Source organism: Argiope bruennichi, chromosome 3 (genome assembly GCF_947563725.1).
Source record: "Argiope bruennichi chromosome 3, qqArgBrue1.1, whole genome shotgun sequence".
NCBI classification, from domain to species: domain Eukaryota; kingdom Metazoa; phylum Arthropoda; class Arachnida; order Araneae; family Araneidae; genus Argiope; species Argiope bruennichi.
In genome coordinates, this window is record NC_079153.1 from 118,226,603 (window position 1) to 118,243,262 (window position 16,660).

At 27.3% G+C, this 16,660-nt stretch overlaps 1 protein-coding gene across 1 annotated transcript in view; it reads left to right on the forward strand.

Annotated features, from left to right (window-relative positions):
- The window catches only part of LOC129964134 (5-oxoprolinase-like), a 38,262-nt gene extending 23,183 nt beyond the window's left edge, over positions 1-15,079 (forward strand). The window contains exons 23-33 of the mRNA XM_056078826.1: positions 2,754-2,928; positions 3,580-3,689; positions 4,439-4,513; positions 6,230-6,376; positions 6,990-7,124; positions 8,213-8,362; positions 9,861-9,935; positions 10,272-10,354; positions 10,996-11,156; positions 12,628-12,725; positions 14,891-15,079. Coding sequence (XP_055934801.1) covers positions 2,754-2,928; positions 3,580-3,689; positions 4,439-4,513; positions 6,230-6,376; positions 6,990-7,124; positions 8,213-8,362; positions 9,861-9,935; positions 10,272-10,354; positions 10,996-11,156; positions 12,628-12,725; positions 14,891-14,947 — 1,266 coding nt within the window. The 3' untranslated portion in view covers positions 14,948-15,079. The remainder of the gene's footprint in view (positions 1-2,753; positions 2,929-3,579; positions 3,690-4,438; positions 4,514-6,229; positions 6,377-6,989; positions 7,125-8,212; positions 8,363-9,860; positions 9,936-10,271; positions 10,355-10,995; positions 11,157-12,627; positions 12,726-14,890) is intronic.
- Positions 15,080-16,660: the final 1,581 nt, after the last annotated feature.

Here is a 16,660-nt window from a genome sequence, read left to right on the forward strand (position 1 = left end):
GTATCGAAAAGAAGTCAATATTAAGATTTAAATTAATCCAGGAAATTGTCTTTTTTAATTCTGAAATTTGCTTCATTCTTTTTGTTTTTTTGTGATAAGTTAGCATATCAGAAATTCTTTATCAATAAATATAAATTATTTAGTTTTAGAATTTTCTTTACATATTTTCATAATCTGATTTATCATTTTTTTGCACTTACATAATTTCATTTGTTAGTTTTAATTGATTGTTGAATTTGTTTCCTAAATGCTTACACAATAAGGTTTATTATTTGCTAATTTAGGTTAAAGCATCAAAAACAAATAAGTTAAGTTCATTCATAATTATTATTTTTTTTTCTTCTTCTCAATAATTGAATCGCAATGCTTAGTATCTTCATTGTAATGAGTAAAGTGAGCAGTTTATTTAACAATCCTCCCTGCAGTTACTGAATGTTAACAAGCAGAAGGCAGAAATTCCTCTTTAACATTATTAAATTTAATGGAAATTTTTGTAATAATGTGTCAAAATAAATTCTTTTATGAATTAAAATTATTATACTCTATGAATTGAATTTATGTCTGGATAAATTTTATTAATTGTGTCAACAAACAATAATCTTAAGGAATTAACATTAAAGTAGGATAAAATGTGATTACAAATTAATATACTTGCATTTTATGAACAGGGCAGTTAAAAAATGTTGCAAAAATTATAAGTGTCTATAATGATGTTAGGATAAATGATAAGAGACAAAAAGAAAAAAATGAACACAATATAAAATGAAGCATAAAGTTTTTTTTGAGGGTGGGGGAGGGTATACTTAATAATTGCCTATGGGACTTTACTTATTTCACTGCCGGCGTTCTGCCATAGGGGTAGTGCATCTTCCCCACGATCTGGGCATTCTGGGTTCAAGTCCCAGTTCGAGAATAGTTATCCTTCCTGTGTTCTATCTGTGAGATGTGTGAATATGCCCTTCTGTAAAAAGGGGTTGTACAAGTGAATGAGTGGCAAAGGTGTAATCTTGACCCTAGTTTGCACTACTAAAAAAAGAGACGCTCCTTACTGGTTTAAATCGCTGTCTTCATAACAACGGGATTGTCCATGGCAAGTGCTATAAGAAACAACAACACTTATTTCACTTAACCAAATTCATGTAGTAGTCCGCTTCATGTACTACTTTATAAAGAATGCTTCCCGACATTGAAATTTTTCAAATATAGCTACATGTATGTTCTGCATGTGAATATCTAAAATTTCTTTTGTCATTATTTCAATGAGATATGTTATAGAATGCCATTGCATGCAACTGTGAGCAAACTGATGATACATATAGGGAATGTTTTGTATGGTAGTGAAATGGGCAACCACATCAATATTGTCTATATGACCAGGGAAGTCACAATGAACAGTTATTACATATACAATCAATACTTTAAGCTTTTCCTTTGTGTTGCATTCAAATTTTTCTTCTTTTCCTTGTTTACAAGGTAAGTTCTAGCTAATTGTAATCATGGTAATTATTTTGAATTACACTGAATTTGTTACAATTGAATGAGGTTTTTATTACTCTATAAGAATATGCTGTTATTCAATTAATTTTAGTTATTTATTTAATTGTTTTGTAATGCATTTATTATTAGATATATTTATAATTTCATTTGGTTATTATTTTAAATTGTAATCTTTAAATGGAAAATAGTCATCTGTAATATGAAGTGAGGTATTATTTTTTTGTGTACAAAATTGTGTTCCAAGCTACATTTCTATACACTTTCAAATCAAAATTATTCTTTCTTAAAAATATTTCATTCAAATAAAAATTTTTTAAAAATTGAAACTTATTTCTTTGGTACTTGGTGTGTTTACGCCATGCCAAACCTGTATACTTCTGTTTACCTCATATGTATTACTGCTGATTAATCTTCAAAAAGAAAAGAAAAGGAAAGGTGAATATGTAGTACTTATTGCAACAAGTAATTAATTGCAAAAAGAGAAAAAAATCTCCAAACATGTCATATCTAACATTTGACAATGTACGTCATTAATTTGTGATTAAATCAGATGTTTGCCAGTGGCATGTAGTTAATAAATTAAGTACCTTTTGTAAATAATTTAACCATTTACTATTAATGATATGCTTTTCTATAATCTGACATTATTAGAAAGGTAATTATAACTTTTACATCATCATATATTTGGTTTTAGATTGAACTAATTTTTTTAACTCATTTATTAATTTAAAATTTTTAAAAACTCATAAACTCATAGCAATTGTTATTTAAAAAATTGCTTAGAAATATCATTATGAATTGTATTTAATTTGATGAAAATGGTAAAACATTAGGTTCTTCAAAACCAATTTGCTGTTATTTTGAGTTTTAAATAAATAAAAAAAAAAGAAGTAAATTGGAAACTTGTTTTTTTTTCAAGATTATATTCTGGAATGCTAATGGGAATACATATAATGAAAGTTTATGGAATGCTATTCCTGGGAATGGAGTTGCTGATAATATGTAATTAGTAAATTCAGGAGTAGATGGTAATATTTATTTCAGAACCTTCAAAATTAGAAAATTATTTGTATGCTAAAATACAATGTAAAAATACATGCATATATGATTCTTCAATTCAAATACTAAAGGATTCTTTATTATTATAGTTTTATATCATTAGTTTAATTGATTTTTTAGAATGCATTTTAAACATATAAATGAAATTTTGTATGAATTCAGTAAAATATTTTTCCTATGTAGTATCTATTTTTCAGGTTTTTTTTGAAGGTCATTCCAAACCTGTATTTTTTGTTGCATGTCGAGGTCATCATGCTGATATTGGAGGCTTGACTCCAGGTTCTATGCCACCACATTCTACAACTTTGTTGCAAGAAGGAGCTACATTTGTTTCATTTAAGCTTGTTAAAGATGGTATCTTTCAGGAGGAAGGTAATCATGGATGCATTTTTTTTTATTGTGATGCAACTCATCAACTGAAAATGTAACAAATAATTAAAAGTATTATGCTTTGTAATATTTTTAAATTTTAGTATTTATTTTTCTAATATGGTCTTCTATTGCATTTGGCATTATGCCAAAAGTACTTTTCCTTATTACATTCTTTTCAGATCAACATTTTTTCAAATGCCTGTAATTTACAGTTTTATATGATACACCTTTTCTTCTAGCTTATACTTATAAATAATTGAAGAAAAATCAGTTTCTTAATTCTGTTTTGTTAAAAACTTCATATGTTTATAAATATATTAGGAAAAATATTAATCTTTTTTAAAATTGTTATTTTTAAGCGATTTTTTTTCCATGAAAATATGCTAATTGCATTCCTTTTTTGTATTCATTTAAATTCTATTTCATATTCAAACTAAGCCTTTGACAAAAAAATCGACTTGAGCTTTTTAATTTATATTTTAGATATTACTATTGCTTTTCTTTCAGTTTTTGATATTGAAATCTGAATTCATTGTAATGATTAAAAAGAATAATTCATAGCTTTCTTCCAAATTTATATTAAATTTTAATAGTTGAATGTTGTTATCATTGTAGAATAGGTTCAATAGCATATTAACTTTTTTTTTGTAGAGCTTGTAGAGTTATTGAAAGCACCTGGTAATTTGCCTGGATGTAGTGGCACAAGAAATTTAAGTGACAATTTATCGGATCTGCGATCTCAAGTTGCTGCTAATAAAAAAGTTAGCTTACTTTTTATGCTATTCTTCTATCTATAAAAAGTTTTGTTTCACTGCACTCAGGAAAAAACATTAAGAGTTTTTTATGCATTAGATGTGGTTATGTGTGTATTGTATTGTATAAAAAAAATCTTTGTCAAAAATCCTGTTCTGGATAGAAAACTTTCGAAATTAATGAAATTGTCATAGCCTTTGAATACTTCTTGGAAAGATTTTGTGTTAATGTTAGATAGTATGAATATGTAATCAGTAATACTTTTTAAATTTGAACTGCCAAGTGATTTTTCAGTGTAAGACAGTATATATTTTACAGACCTGATTCAATAGTGGACTATTTAATATCAAAAATTTGCCCATTGAGGGAGTATAGATAAAACTTTGTTCTTTCAAAGTAAAAATTCAAACTTGTGACCAAATTTTAATTAAGGATTTAAATAGTATACTCATGCAGCTTGCTTTGAAATGGACAGTATTAAAAATGTTAATTATTATTATATATATCTTTATTTTTATTGATATATAGTGTTAAGTAATGGATGTTTCATCTATTTTATGAATGCGATTAAGATTAATTTACCTGTTTATTTAAAAATAATAATTAAATTTTTTTTGATTTTTTGTATTTATATTCTTAAATGTATAGTTACATATCTCTGAAAAATGTGATTTTTAAAAATCTTATTGTGGATGTATTGCAAAATATTTATTTTTAAACCTTGCAATTAAAATTTTAATTACTTTTATATTTCTAGGGAATTACATTAGTACAAGAAATTATTTCACAATATGGTCTTGAGGTTGTTCAGTCATACATGAAATATATTCAGGTAATTTGACATATTTTTTTGAAATATTTTGTAAGCTAAATAAATTTGATTATAATTAATTTTCTTCTTTTTTTAGTTATTGCGTTTGCATGATTTAAAATTTTATTGGTTTTACTTAGAGTAATATGTTGAAGTTATAAGAAGATAGTTTGGGAAGACAGATATTTTAAATCGTGCTCAGATAATAATGACACAGAAAGAGAAACTTTACAATTCTACGCTAGACCAATGTTAGCTTATACTTGATGATTTTGTGTATCAATATAGGATTGAATTACAGTGATATTGCGCTTGAAAAAGACAAATTATTAATCTAAAGTCAATATCTTGTTACTTTTGAATAACTTGTAATTCATAAAATTTTTTTTCATTGTGCATGAAGAATGATTTGATTCATCTTTACACTTCTTTGATATTGAAAAGGGGCCGCAGTGACCTGGTCGTAAGGTCCCGGTCTCGGAATCGGAGGGTTGCAGGTGCATGACCAGATTCCACTGAAGAATCGTCGTGGAACATTAATCCGTCCGTAACGTGGGTCTGGTGCACGTTAAATCCACCAGGCCCAACCGTAAGCGGGTGTGGTGTGATGTGGAAGTTTGGAAAAGAGGGTGTCAGCTCAGGTGTTGCCCTCGTCATCTGACCACAGTTCAAAATTACGATTTTTTTCCATAATAGTCCTAGTGTTGCTTTAAAAAATGGGACTAAACTAAACTTTGATATTGAAAAAGAAATCACATGACTAAAACCCAAAGAACTCTGTTTTGTTCCTCTTCATTTTATTTCCCTTTTTTTAAAGTTTTTAATGTTGACTGTCAGTTACAAGATAACTTGGAAATGACAGTCTCGTCCAGACTGCTGTCTATAATTAATCTAACTGAAATTTAATATGATTGATTCAAACTGGCTTTTAGAACTGGACACCTATAATTTGTTTTGGCACTCAACATATTAATAACATAAAAGTTTAACTCTCATTATACTATATATTATTCCTTATTTATTTAAGTTGAAGAATTTTGTATAATTTTTATGAACTTATATTTAAATTGTAGTAATTTTCACAAAATATCTTTTTTCATTTTTAAAATAGGCAATGAGATAAATTCTAACTGTGTATTAATATTCAGACTAAGCTTAAGAGCTATAAAATGATGTTTTATTTTATGATATGGTTCATAAAATCAGAATTGACTGAAAATATTAGTAATTCTCTAGATACAAAGATACCATTTGCATTTTAAGACAGAAATAAAACTAGATTTTTTTAAAATCACGAAACCAGAATTAATGGTTGAATAGTTTACAATTTAAATCATTAGATTGTTCATAAGAGAGCTGAGTTGCACAGGGTAAGACTTTGGACTTTGCCAGGACAGCTTATAAATGCTCAATATGTCATTCTAGATTCAGGATCTCAACTGTTGGATGAAGAATATGCTTTTTTGTACAGCTTTATACAATATTTCTGATGTTTACATGCATTATATTATTATAAATGATGCTTAAGGATGCCATAGTTTTGTGATGGATAAACATTTTTTGGCCATCATTCTTTGTGCCCATTATTTAAGTTGCTTCTGACTTCTTAATGAAGATTGTTTATAGTTTTTTTTGTTTTATTTTAATGTTTATTTTTAAAGATTAACATGCACTTGTATTATTTCTCTTTCAATAAATATCTTTTACTATTATATTTAATAAGCTTATTTACCATAGGAAAATGCTGAGCTTGCTGTCAGAGATATGTTGAGAGAAATAGGCGAATCCACTCTAGCAAAAACTGGAACTTCAGTTTTAGAGGCTTGTGATTATATGGATGATGGAACCAAAATAAATTTGAAGATATCAATTAATGTTGAAGAAGTAAGTATGATAATAGAATCAGCATTTAGCAAGCCATAATATTTTTGAAAAACTTACTTTATAAACATATATAATTATATTCGTTACTATATATTTGTAACTCTTTTAAAATTCCCTAGAAATATTAGACAAAGTAGTACAATGAATCATGAAAGCATAAAAACATATATGGTTTTAAAACTGATAGCAAATTTCTAAATTAATGATGGAAAGCTTTAGTTGTATTGTTCAACATTGGATGAATGATGGAAATGATTGGATAATGATGAAAAGCAATCATCTGTTGTTCAACATTGCATGAAATTTGTATATATTTTCATAATTTATTTGTATAGTTATACTATTGAAGTCCTCTTTGAAATGAATTTTAATATTTAGTTGATAATATTCTATCCTTTTATTTCTATTTATTTTTATTGCCTTTTTGCATTGCTGCTTACATGAATGTTAACAGTTTTTAATAACATTTTAATTTATGAATAAATTTTATTTTTTCTTTATAGCATTGATTAATGTATGTAAACATTTTCATATACCTTTAATTTAATATAAAAAGTATGTTTACTAAAGAAAGAAATATATCGTCAGAATTTTTATTGTTTAACTTTTAAAGGGAAGTGCCGTTTTCGATTTTGATGGAACTGGGTATGAAGTTTATGGCAACTGCAATGCCCCTAAAGCTGTTACCCTATCTGCAATCATCTATTGTTTGAGATGTATGGTTGGTCATGATGTTCCTTTAAACCAGGTAATTGTTTTTCATTTTGTATGTTCGTAAAGGAAGATTTATTTAAAGCATATTCTTAAAATGTATTCAAGTTATGAATCTTAAAATTAATGTGATTTAATTATTTTCCCATGCTTTATAAGTTTTTAAAAATGCTTAATCTTATCAATTTTGAAGTACTTTGATTAATAAATCATGCTTTTATCTGAATTTAAAATTTTGAAAATTTTCATATTTAGGGACTATATAGCCAAATAAAACTTCCATAGTTATTTAGGTTTATTTTGGAAAAATTTGAAGAATTAATAATATTTTCTGAAAAAATTCAAATATTTAATATTTTTAGCATGTTTGTAATTTTTTTGATTGGCATTTATTGAATTGTTTATTTGATGTAATGTTTCCATGATTTTATAAAGTTCAATAATTGATAATGATTTTGAAAAATTAATGTATATTGGTGTTTCTCTAATGATAACTAGTGATAGTTGAACATCAAATATGAATAAATAAAAAAAATCATTTTATTCTGTCAGTGAAAATAAAATTCATTCTGTAACATTGGAATTATGTACTAAAAAAATAATATCTTTACTTTTTGACAGTTCATAGATATTTGGTCTTGCATGTTCTGTTGAATGGTAGGGCTAACTTACTATTCTTTTTTGGTTGGAAAAGGATGTTGTCAGTATTGTAGAAGTTAAAACTTGTTTATTTATTGTTATATTTTCAGAAAAATGATAAAATCTGGATTCTTTCATAATTCAGTATCTTTCTTGAATTATTTGTTTTTATGATGAGATTTTTTTCTTCTAATGTAATATACATTAGAAGAAATATACACAATGCAGATTTCTAAATCATCTGTAATTGAAGTTTTAATTTCAACTTATCAGGGTGGGATTTATTTAATTTACTAGTTAATGTTCATGTACATTTTAAAATGCTTATTTATGTCTGTATTTTCTGTTATGCAGTGACTTAAAAATTGCATTTCCTGTTTCTGTGAAATATTTTGAGCTTATTATTTAATATTTATATACTGAAACATTTAATCAGTAATTTCTTATAATTAATATATTCAGATAAATTTTGCATGTAATTTATAGGGTTGTTTAGCACCTGTGCAAATATTGATACCTCCTGGAAGCATTTTGTTCCCTTCAGATACAGCTGCAGTTGTTGGAGGAAATGTGTTGACTTCTCAGAGAGTTGTGGACGTTATATTCAAAGCATTTAAAACTTGTGCTGCATCTCAGGTATATATATATATATACACAGTGAAACTTGCTCATGTCATTATGTCTTCATTTTTCTTATTTCAGTATGATTGAATCTTATACAATTAACTTGGTGCTGTATGCAAAACTAACTTTTGTGCTATAAAAAATCTCTCTGTAACAACCTTTGATTGTCATTTTCTATCTTCTGGCAAGTTCAATGTTTCTAAGGCAGTCTTTGTTATTTCAATTTTATTCATTCATTTCACCTGTGGTGTTGCTAACAAATGGAAGCAATATGGAGTTTCATTAATCATACATAAAATATAGTTCTTTTATTTATTTTGTGAGTTATTCATTATAAGAACAAAATTCTTTTGTGTAAGTGCTCAGTATCAAATTTACTCACAATCCTTCTGTTTGTTAGGCATTATCTACTGTATATGATAAAGTGAGTTTTCTACAAATGCAAAAATTGTACATATAATTAGAAATCTTTTTTTTAAATTTTTGGTAAAAAATTCAAAAATTTTTTAAAATTGTAATAATGAAAAGCTTATGTTAAATAGATTACGTATAAATTTTTTAGTGATAACTCTAAACAGAGTAGAAAATAACCATAATTCTTAGATCAATTAGAACATTTTTTAAAGTATCTTTTTATTTTTTATTTTTAAAAGATCTCATTTTTTTAAGGATCCTGAAGAATAATGTTGCAAATGAAGGAAATTCTAAATTGTGGAACACATTTATATAAATAGAATATCTTATACACCTTTAAAAAAGAGGTTTCGCAAATGGACAGTATGAATATTATTGCGTTTTTCTTTTTGTCTCACTTCAGATTAATATCCAGTAGAAATTAAATGCTCTAGCACTGCTATGCTTTTATGATTCTGATGGCCCTTTTAATAGAAAAAGGACAGTTAAAATTTTTCATAATGTTTATGAAACATTTAAATTTCAATAATTAGTGTTGTATACTAACATTTATTCCAGATGAAATGTACAACTATTCCTTTTATTCCCTATTTGTCTTTCAAGTTCATAAAAATTGTCAAATTTTTGAGCCACCTGGCATGTAATATACATTAGAAAGTATAATGCTTCATAAATGCATATGTAGATTTTAATACTTGTATACATAGGAATGCTGAAGAGACTAACAAAATATTGTAAAAGTTGGACAAACTTTAGCAATAAAAACTTACATTCGGGATTACACTGTATTTAAATCATTTTTCAATCAATCAAAAGATTCTTTTTGTAGATTAAATCGAAAGCGAACATTAAGAAAAATATTAAATGTGGGAAAGCACAGTCCTGCAGGTATTTAAGGGAAAAGGTTACATTTTGAATATTCACAGTGACATTTTTCAATTTTTTTTTTTAATATTTTTCTTTCTCATATTTTTCTAACTAATGTTTGTATCTTAATTCATTTCAGTATTTTTATCATAAAATATTTTTTCACAAGTTGCGTGATTTTTTAATCACCTACATGATTTGAACTGAAATCTTTCTTTTTGAATTCCAGGGATGTATGAATAACATCACATTTGGTGATGAACGTGTTGGATATTATGAAACTGTTGCTGGAGGAGCGGGAGCTGTAAGTTTCAAAAGGATTTTATTCAATTTTATAAGCCATAGTGTTTATTATTTCTGTTTGAAACATTGGAAATTTGAATTCATTCAAAGAACTCGAGATTTGATTGTGTTTTGTAAAGATTTGGAATTTCATTAAGAATGTTAAAATTCTGTAACATTTTACTTTGCTTTACATATGTACTATAAAGACTGCAAGATTTCATATATTCTTCATTTACCAAATTTTAAATTTGTTTCTGAATCTATGTATACTGATGTACGAAAATACTCTTTAAATCCATTTTCATTTTTTTAAAGCTGTAAATCCATTATGAAGTATGCTTTTTTTTTTTATTAGGGTCCCTATTGGCATGGCAGAAGTGGTGTTCACACTCACATGACAAATACAAGAATTACTGATCCTGAAATTTTGGAAAGAAGGTGATTTTTTTTTTTTTATTATTAAAACAATATTTAGATTTAGCAATAAAATTTTATTTCATATTATTTAGAAGCTGCGGATGGCATAAAAATGTTTTTCCATTTAAAAAATTAATTTTTTTACATTTCTGATTTTATAATTAAAAGAAATATATCAATATTTGTGAACAGTCATTGTATTTACCCCTTTTTATTTTTTCTAAAAAAAATGAGGATTTATTTAATTGTGCAATTTTGCATTTAGAAATTTTGTAAGCTACCAAATTAGCATGGTAATATTAAATAAAGCCAGTTACAATATTTTGGAAGAAATCTGTACACTCTTTATATAAGATTATTAGTTGCATATTTGAAGAATGGATTCATTATATTTTGGGATTAGATGCAGAATATCGCATCCAAATGCTTGTTGGATAAAAGTCTGAATTTCTTCCTGAATCTATTGGAGGATTTCAGTTTTCTGCAATTCCGTACTTGAAACATCTGGAACGATCCCCAAATATTCTCTCACTCCCAATGTGTCATTAGTGACAATTAGTTATTGACCCATCAGTGGCTAGGAACAAATGTGTTGAACTAAATAATTTCCATAAAATTTAAACTTTCATTCCTGGTGTAAATAATTATTGTTTGTGTTTCAGATATCCAGTAATTCTTGAGAAATTCCACTTAAATCCTGGAACAGGAGGAAAGGGCCAATATAATGGAGGAGATGGCATTTTAAGAAAAATGGTATTTCGAAAAGACCTTATGTTGTCAGTTCTAACTGAGAGAAGAGTTTTTGCTCCTTATGGATTAGAAGGTAATAAAGTTATTTTTAAAACATCTTTCTCAAAAAAAAAAAAAAAAAATTATATATATTTGAGAAGCATTTTTTTTTGTATTTATGTTAAAATATGTAAAAAAAAAATTATGTTGTAAAACTTTGATATAGCAGATACTCTTAGATTAATGTGCTTTCATTTTTCTTCATCCTTCTTAAGATCTTGAAGTTTTCCCTCCCCCTTTCTAATAAGCAGCTCTAAAGAGTTTTTATTTTCTAGAATACAAAGACAAAATATTGTCTAAAATTTGCTATGGTTAAATGGTATAAATGGTTATGGTATAAATTATAAATAGAATCAAACTAAAAACCAGACTAAAGAGTTTTTATTTTCTAGAATACAAAGACAAAATATTGTAATCGTTAAAAAATTCAATCTAGAAATTTTCTCCATGAGTCTGATCATATTTCTGAAATTATGTCTCTCTGTAAAACGATAATTCAAAAATGCTTTGAGTTAGACGAATGGAATTTGAAATATGGTCTTTCAACCAAATTTGTAAACTTTTTAATCAAATTTCGATGAAATCTATTAAGAAGAACTTATTTGTCTATGCGAGTGTAAATAAATTTGATAACTTCAAGCTGCAAAGAGCTAGATAAATGAAACTTGATACATAGATTTAGTAATCAGAAATATAAATTCTTTGCAAATTTTGAGCCAAAATGTGTGAAAGTTTAAATGCTTGTTCTTCTGTACATTTGTATGGATGTAAATATGATAACTTAAAACTCAACGATATAAATAATAAAATTTGATATGTAACCTGTTTGATAAAATCGTAGTTCTGTGTTAAATTTTGATTTGTATCGGTCGACAGAAATGCGTATGCTTGATAAATTGAAGTTAGTTTAGTTATATTAATGTTACGTTTTAAAGCAACGTTAGGCTATTTTGGAACCGCGATCAGATGACGAGAACGACACTTGAGCTGTCACACCACTAGCGGGGAGACATTTGGCCCTGACGGAATGAACGTGCTCTAGACCCGCTTACACGACGGTTCTTCGGTTTAAACAGGTTTCGAACCTGAGACCTTCCGCCCTGAAGTTGAGATCGTACCATCATGTAACCGTAGCCTGTGGGAAACTGAAAATAAAAATCTCAGCTTTCTTGGACTTGACTGTTTTGCGCAAGGTTCGATTTTATTTTCGGGAGGAAGAGAGGGCATACTTTATTAGAAAAGGTGCAAGAAAGTTTCTGAGAGACCACTCTTGTTAATTCTTTATTAATGATATATAAACATTTCACAATCCAGTTTAAGGTGTAATATCCTTTTTTTTTTTAAATTTATGATATGCATTTTATGATTTAAATCATTTTGATTTTATGTACACTCTTTTAATTCGAATAGTCTGTTGAATCGTAGTGTTACAATAGTTTGTATACGATACTACAAAACCCTTGTACTGTGAAATTTTCAATATATATATATATTATTTTATGCAGGAGGTGAAGATGGCCAGAAAGGTTTGAATCTGCTTGTTCGAAACGATGGCCGTATCATCAATCTTGGTGCTAAAAATTCTGTCAGAGTTCGAGCAGGAGTAAGTGATGCATTTTTCTTTTTATTTGTTGGATGCTTTACGCTGTCTTCCATGTCTTTCTAATTTAACGGTTTTCCTAGGAAAAAAAAAAAAACACATCTTATTTGCTTTTTAAACGTGAAAAATCTTAGTATAAATCTGCATTATTGCAACGCTATAATGCAAATATTCGTGCAATAGCGTATACTATTGCACATACTTTTATCACCTGTAATCCTTTATGATCGTCTATGTATACATGTATGCCATACTGGTTGGATTGATTGATTTCCCCTATTTTTGTTTTCCTTTAGGTCACTATCGAAATTATTGTTCTAAATATTTTCAAAATATCCGTTATCACTTTCTATATGAAAATCAAAAATTATGTAATTACATTTAAGGGTAATTAATAAAATATTTTCAATATATATTTTTACAGCTTTTTGACTTAATAGAAGATCAACATAATTCTTTGTTGTGGTAATTGAAAGCAGAAATGCGACAGTAAAGGGTCAACTATCAACTGCATTAGTCCATTGATAGTAGCATAAATTATTACGGATATTTTCGCGGAAGATAGTTTTTATGTAACAATTTAAATTCTAATTTAATTTTTATTAATGGATTTCTTTAGTTTATAATTGCATTACATTGGAAAGATTGTTTGTTAGATTTATATTGTCCTACATTATTTTTATTTAAATGGGGTTTAAAAAGTGTACATAAAACAAAAAATCGTACAAGCATTCCATCGTATGTGTTGAATAAAAATCCAAGCGAAAATTGCACTTTGCAATGCAGAGAACTGTCATTTAAGGAAAAAGTTAATTTAAAATTTAGCTATATAATCCTATGCTTCAAGTTTTGAAAAATATCGAAATCTGCTTTAGTAATGTTAAATTAGTGAAAGGATATTAAAGACGAAAAGCATTTTTAATAAATTAGGGAAATTTCCTAATAACCATCTTAGAAACACGATTTGTGAGTTAGTTATATATATCTTCCATAATTATGTTGATAAAACATGTTAGTGGTTTGTTTATTTGCTTACAATGATTTAAGGTTATTAGAAAGCACGCATATTTCAACCATTTTGTCTAGTTGCCATTTTCATGAATGAGTTTTTAATTACTGAATATTTATTTATAAATACTTTGCAAGAATGATAGGCTTAGGATTTGAATTTTACAGTTGAAAATATAAGCAAGCATTTTATTGATTACTGTTAGAGTACGAGTTCTTTTGTGCCTGAGAACCTCAACTGAAAACTAATTATTGTTGATCAGTCAAGACATAGTGTTGAGTTATATGCAACTTTTGTTAACAGTTTTTTCTAACCTCAATTTTTACTTAATCATTCTCTTTAAAATCGTTTAGTGTTGGTTTTTAGGAAACTGGATTGAGTACTTTAGTATTAATGTATATTATAGCAGAATTCTTTATATTTAAAGATAGTGATATGATGATACAAATTCAAATGAAGGGGGAAAAAATCCGCAAATTAGAATTTTAGCTTATATATTAACTCCCTTTGCTTATGTAAGTTAGCTTTTAGAATATGCAATGGGAATGTATGCATTATCCTTTAAATTGCAATTTATGTAAATTAGTAAATTTCCAACTATGGAATTATAAATGTATATAATTTGCAAAATGACATTAAAGTGCTTTTGAATAACATTTATTAATTCCTATAATAGTATAAGGTGCTTTTGAAATGATTTTCACATTTTAAACTACTTAACCCTTTGCGTTCAGGAAAGTAATTAGATGCATGATTATTAACAGAATATAAAAGCTCATTTCATTGTTAAGAGGTATAAAATACAAGGTGTAATTTAATTTTTTAAAACCTCACCTTGTCTTTTTCTTACAACACTGTACATTATATAATTAGTTCTAGAAACTTTTTGGGTCAAGTTTCAATTGGTGACCATGAGTCACTTCTCGAGTGCAAATGGTTAATATTTTCACTTAAGTTGAGTTATTCGATGCTCATCAGTCACATCACTGTATAAGAAGAGCAACGAAGCCTACCTTTACAATTGTGACTTAATAGATATTTGAGTGTTTAATATATTTCTTTCAGCAATGTTATTTTTATAACTAATGATGGATTATTAAAAATCACTTGTCTTTACTATCATTGTCCATTTTTTAAATAATTTTCCATTCCTTTTCAGGACGCTTTCCTGTTACAAACTCCAGGCGGTGGTGGCTATGGGAAAAGTCCCGTTTAAAAGTGGTTGCTAAAACAGTGATAATTTATTGCAGTATTAAAAGACATTTAAATCTATGAATGAATTTTAAATAATTAATTTATCAATGAATTATTTTTGATGCGAAATAAACTGCTATTTATGAATCTGAAATTGTTACAATAATATTATTTATGAGTCCTGTTTATTTTTAAAGATTGTACTGCATACAAAAGGCATTTCAAAGCATGATCGAGTAACACATTTTAAATGCTATAAATAAATTGTATGCACCTAAGGTAAAGTGTATCAAACAGTAGAAGTAGTCTCCCATTAGGTTTTCTTCTTGCATGAAAGTTGGAGACCTTTGATTAAACTGTGACTGTCACGAGTACTCAGATTTTTATTACTCTTAGAGATTATTTGGTGATTGGGACAAGACTGAAGTCTCAACTTGTTACAAACTCCTGCCTTCAACGTAAATGTATGATGACATAAAATACCACATATTGTGTTTTGAAGTGTAAAGAAAACCAAATATACGTTTTTAAAGCATATTTCTTTCAGTAAATTGAGTCGAACATTTGGTACAGATTTACGCTTTTGCCCCCAAGATCATATTTCATTTATCTATATTTATACATAGTATAAAGAAAATATAGCAATTGTCAAAAAATTGTCGAGATTTTGACGAATTTCTACATTTTAGACCTCCACGGTTTTGGAAAATGTTTGTCTGCGACAAATGTAACTCATAAACAAATAAACTAGACAGTTGAAATTTGGTATTCGGTCTTTACATCAAATTTTCATATTTCTATCAAATTTTGAGTAAAATCTATTCAGAGTAAGTCCTGCTGTTCGAATATAAGTTATCACGATAATTGAAAAACGAAGAGAGCTAGATAGATAAGATTCGGTACACAGATGTAATATCTGTAATGTAGGCACTTGTCAAAATTTGAAACAAAACCAACAAAGGTCGATTGCCTGTCGTTCTGTACTTTCAGAAATATGTTAACGCAATAATTTAAAAATGCAATGACTTAAGTATAAAATTTTGTGTTAAATCTTTATATCGATCGATTGAGAAAAACGTGTCTAGAGCACAAATTCGATTTTTGGATATTTTTAACCGCATACTATGGATTAATTGTTAAAAAACTTGTCAAGTATGACACGATAGATTCAGTAAAAGTTCCAAATTCACGTTGAAAGCTAATATTTTGTAACTATTGAACGCCAATGCCATGTAATTTATTAATTTCACAATGATTGCATTTTTGATTAATTGATTTTGTAATGTTACTTAACATTTATATCGATCTAAAGTATGAATATTTTTACTTTTTCTTTGCATACCAGGTATATGATAAAGTTTTATAATCGTAAAAAAAAAAAAAAATTTGAACTTGAGATTTTGAAGAATTTCCAGAACTACAGAGCCTTCCGAGTCCGAAAAACACAATGTTTGAAAATCTGTCCGTGAACACAATAACCCACTGTCAGTGAGATGGATGAAAAATGTTATGCAATCTGTAGACAAAATTTGCAGACTTCTGTAAAATTTTATATATAAATTTTTACATTTAAAGTATAAATCTATGTTAAATTTTGGACCCAATCTCTAAATCTACAGTGATTTAGATAAATGAAATTAGATATGTTATTTTGCTATTAGAATTACAGTTTTATAAAATTTTGGTTTCAATTGGTTAACAACAACAACAAAAAAGTGCCCAAATTGTTTTCTCG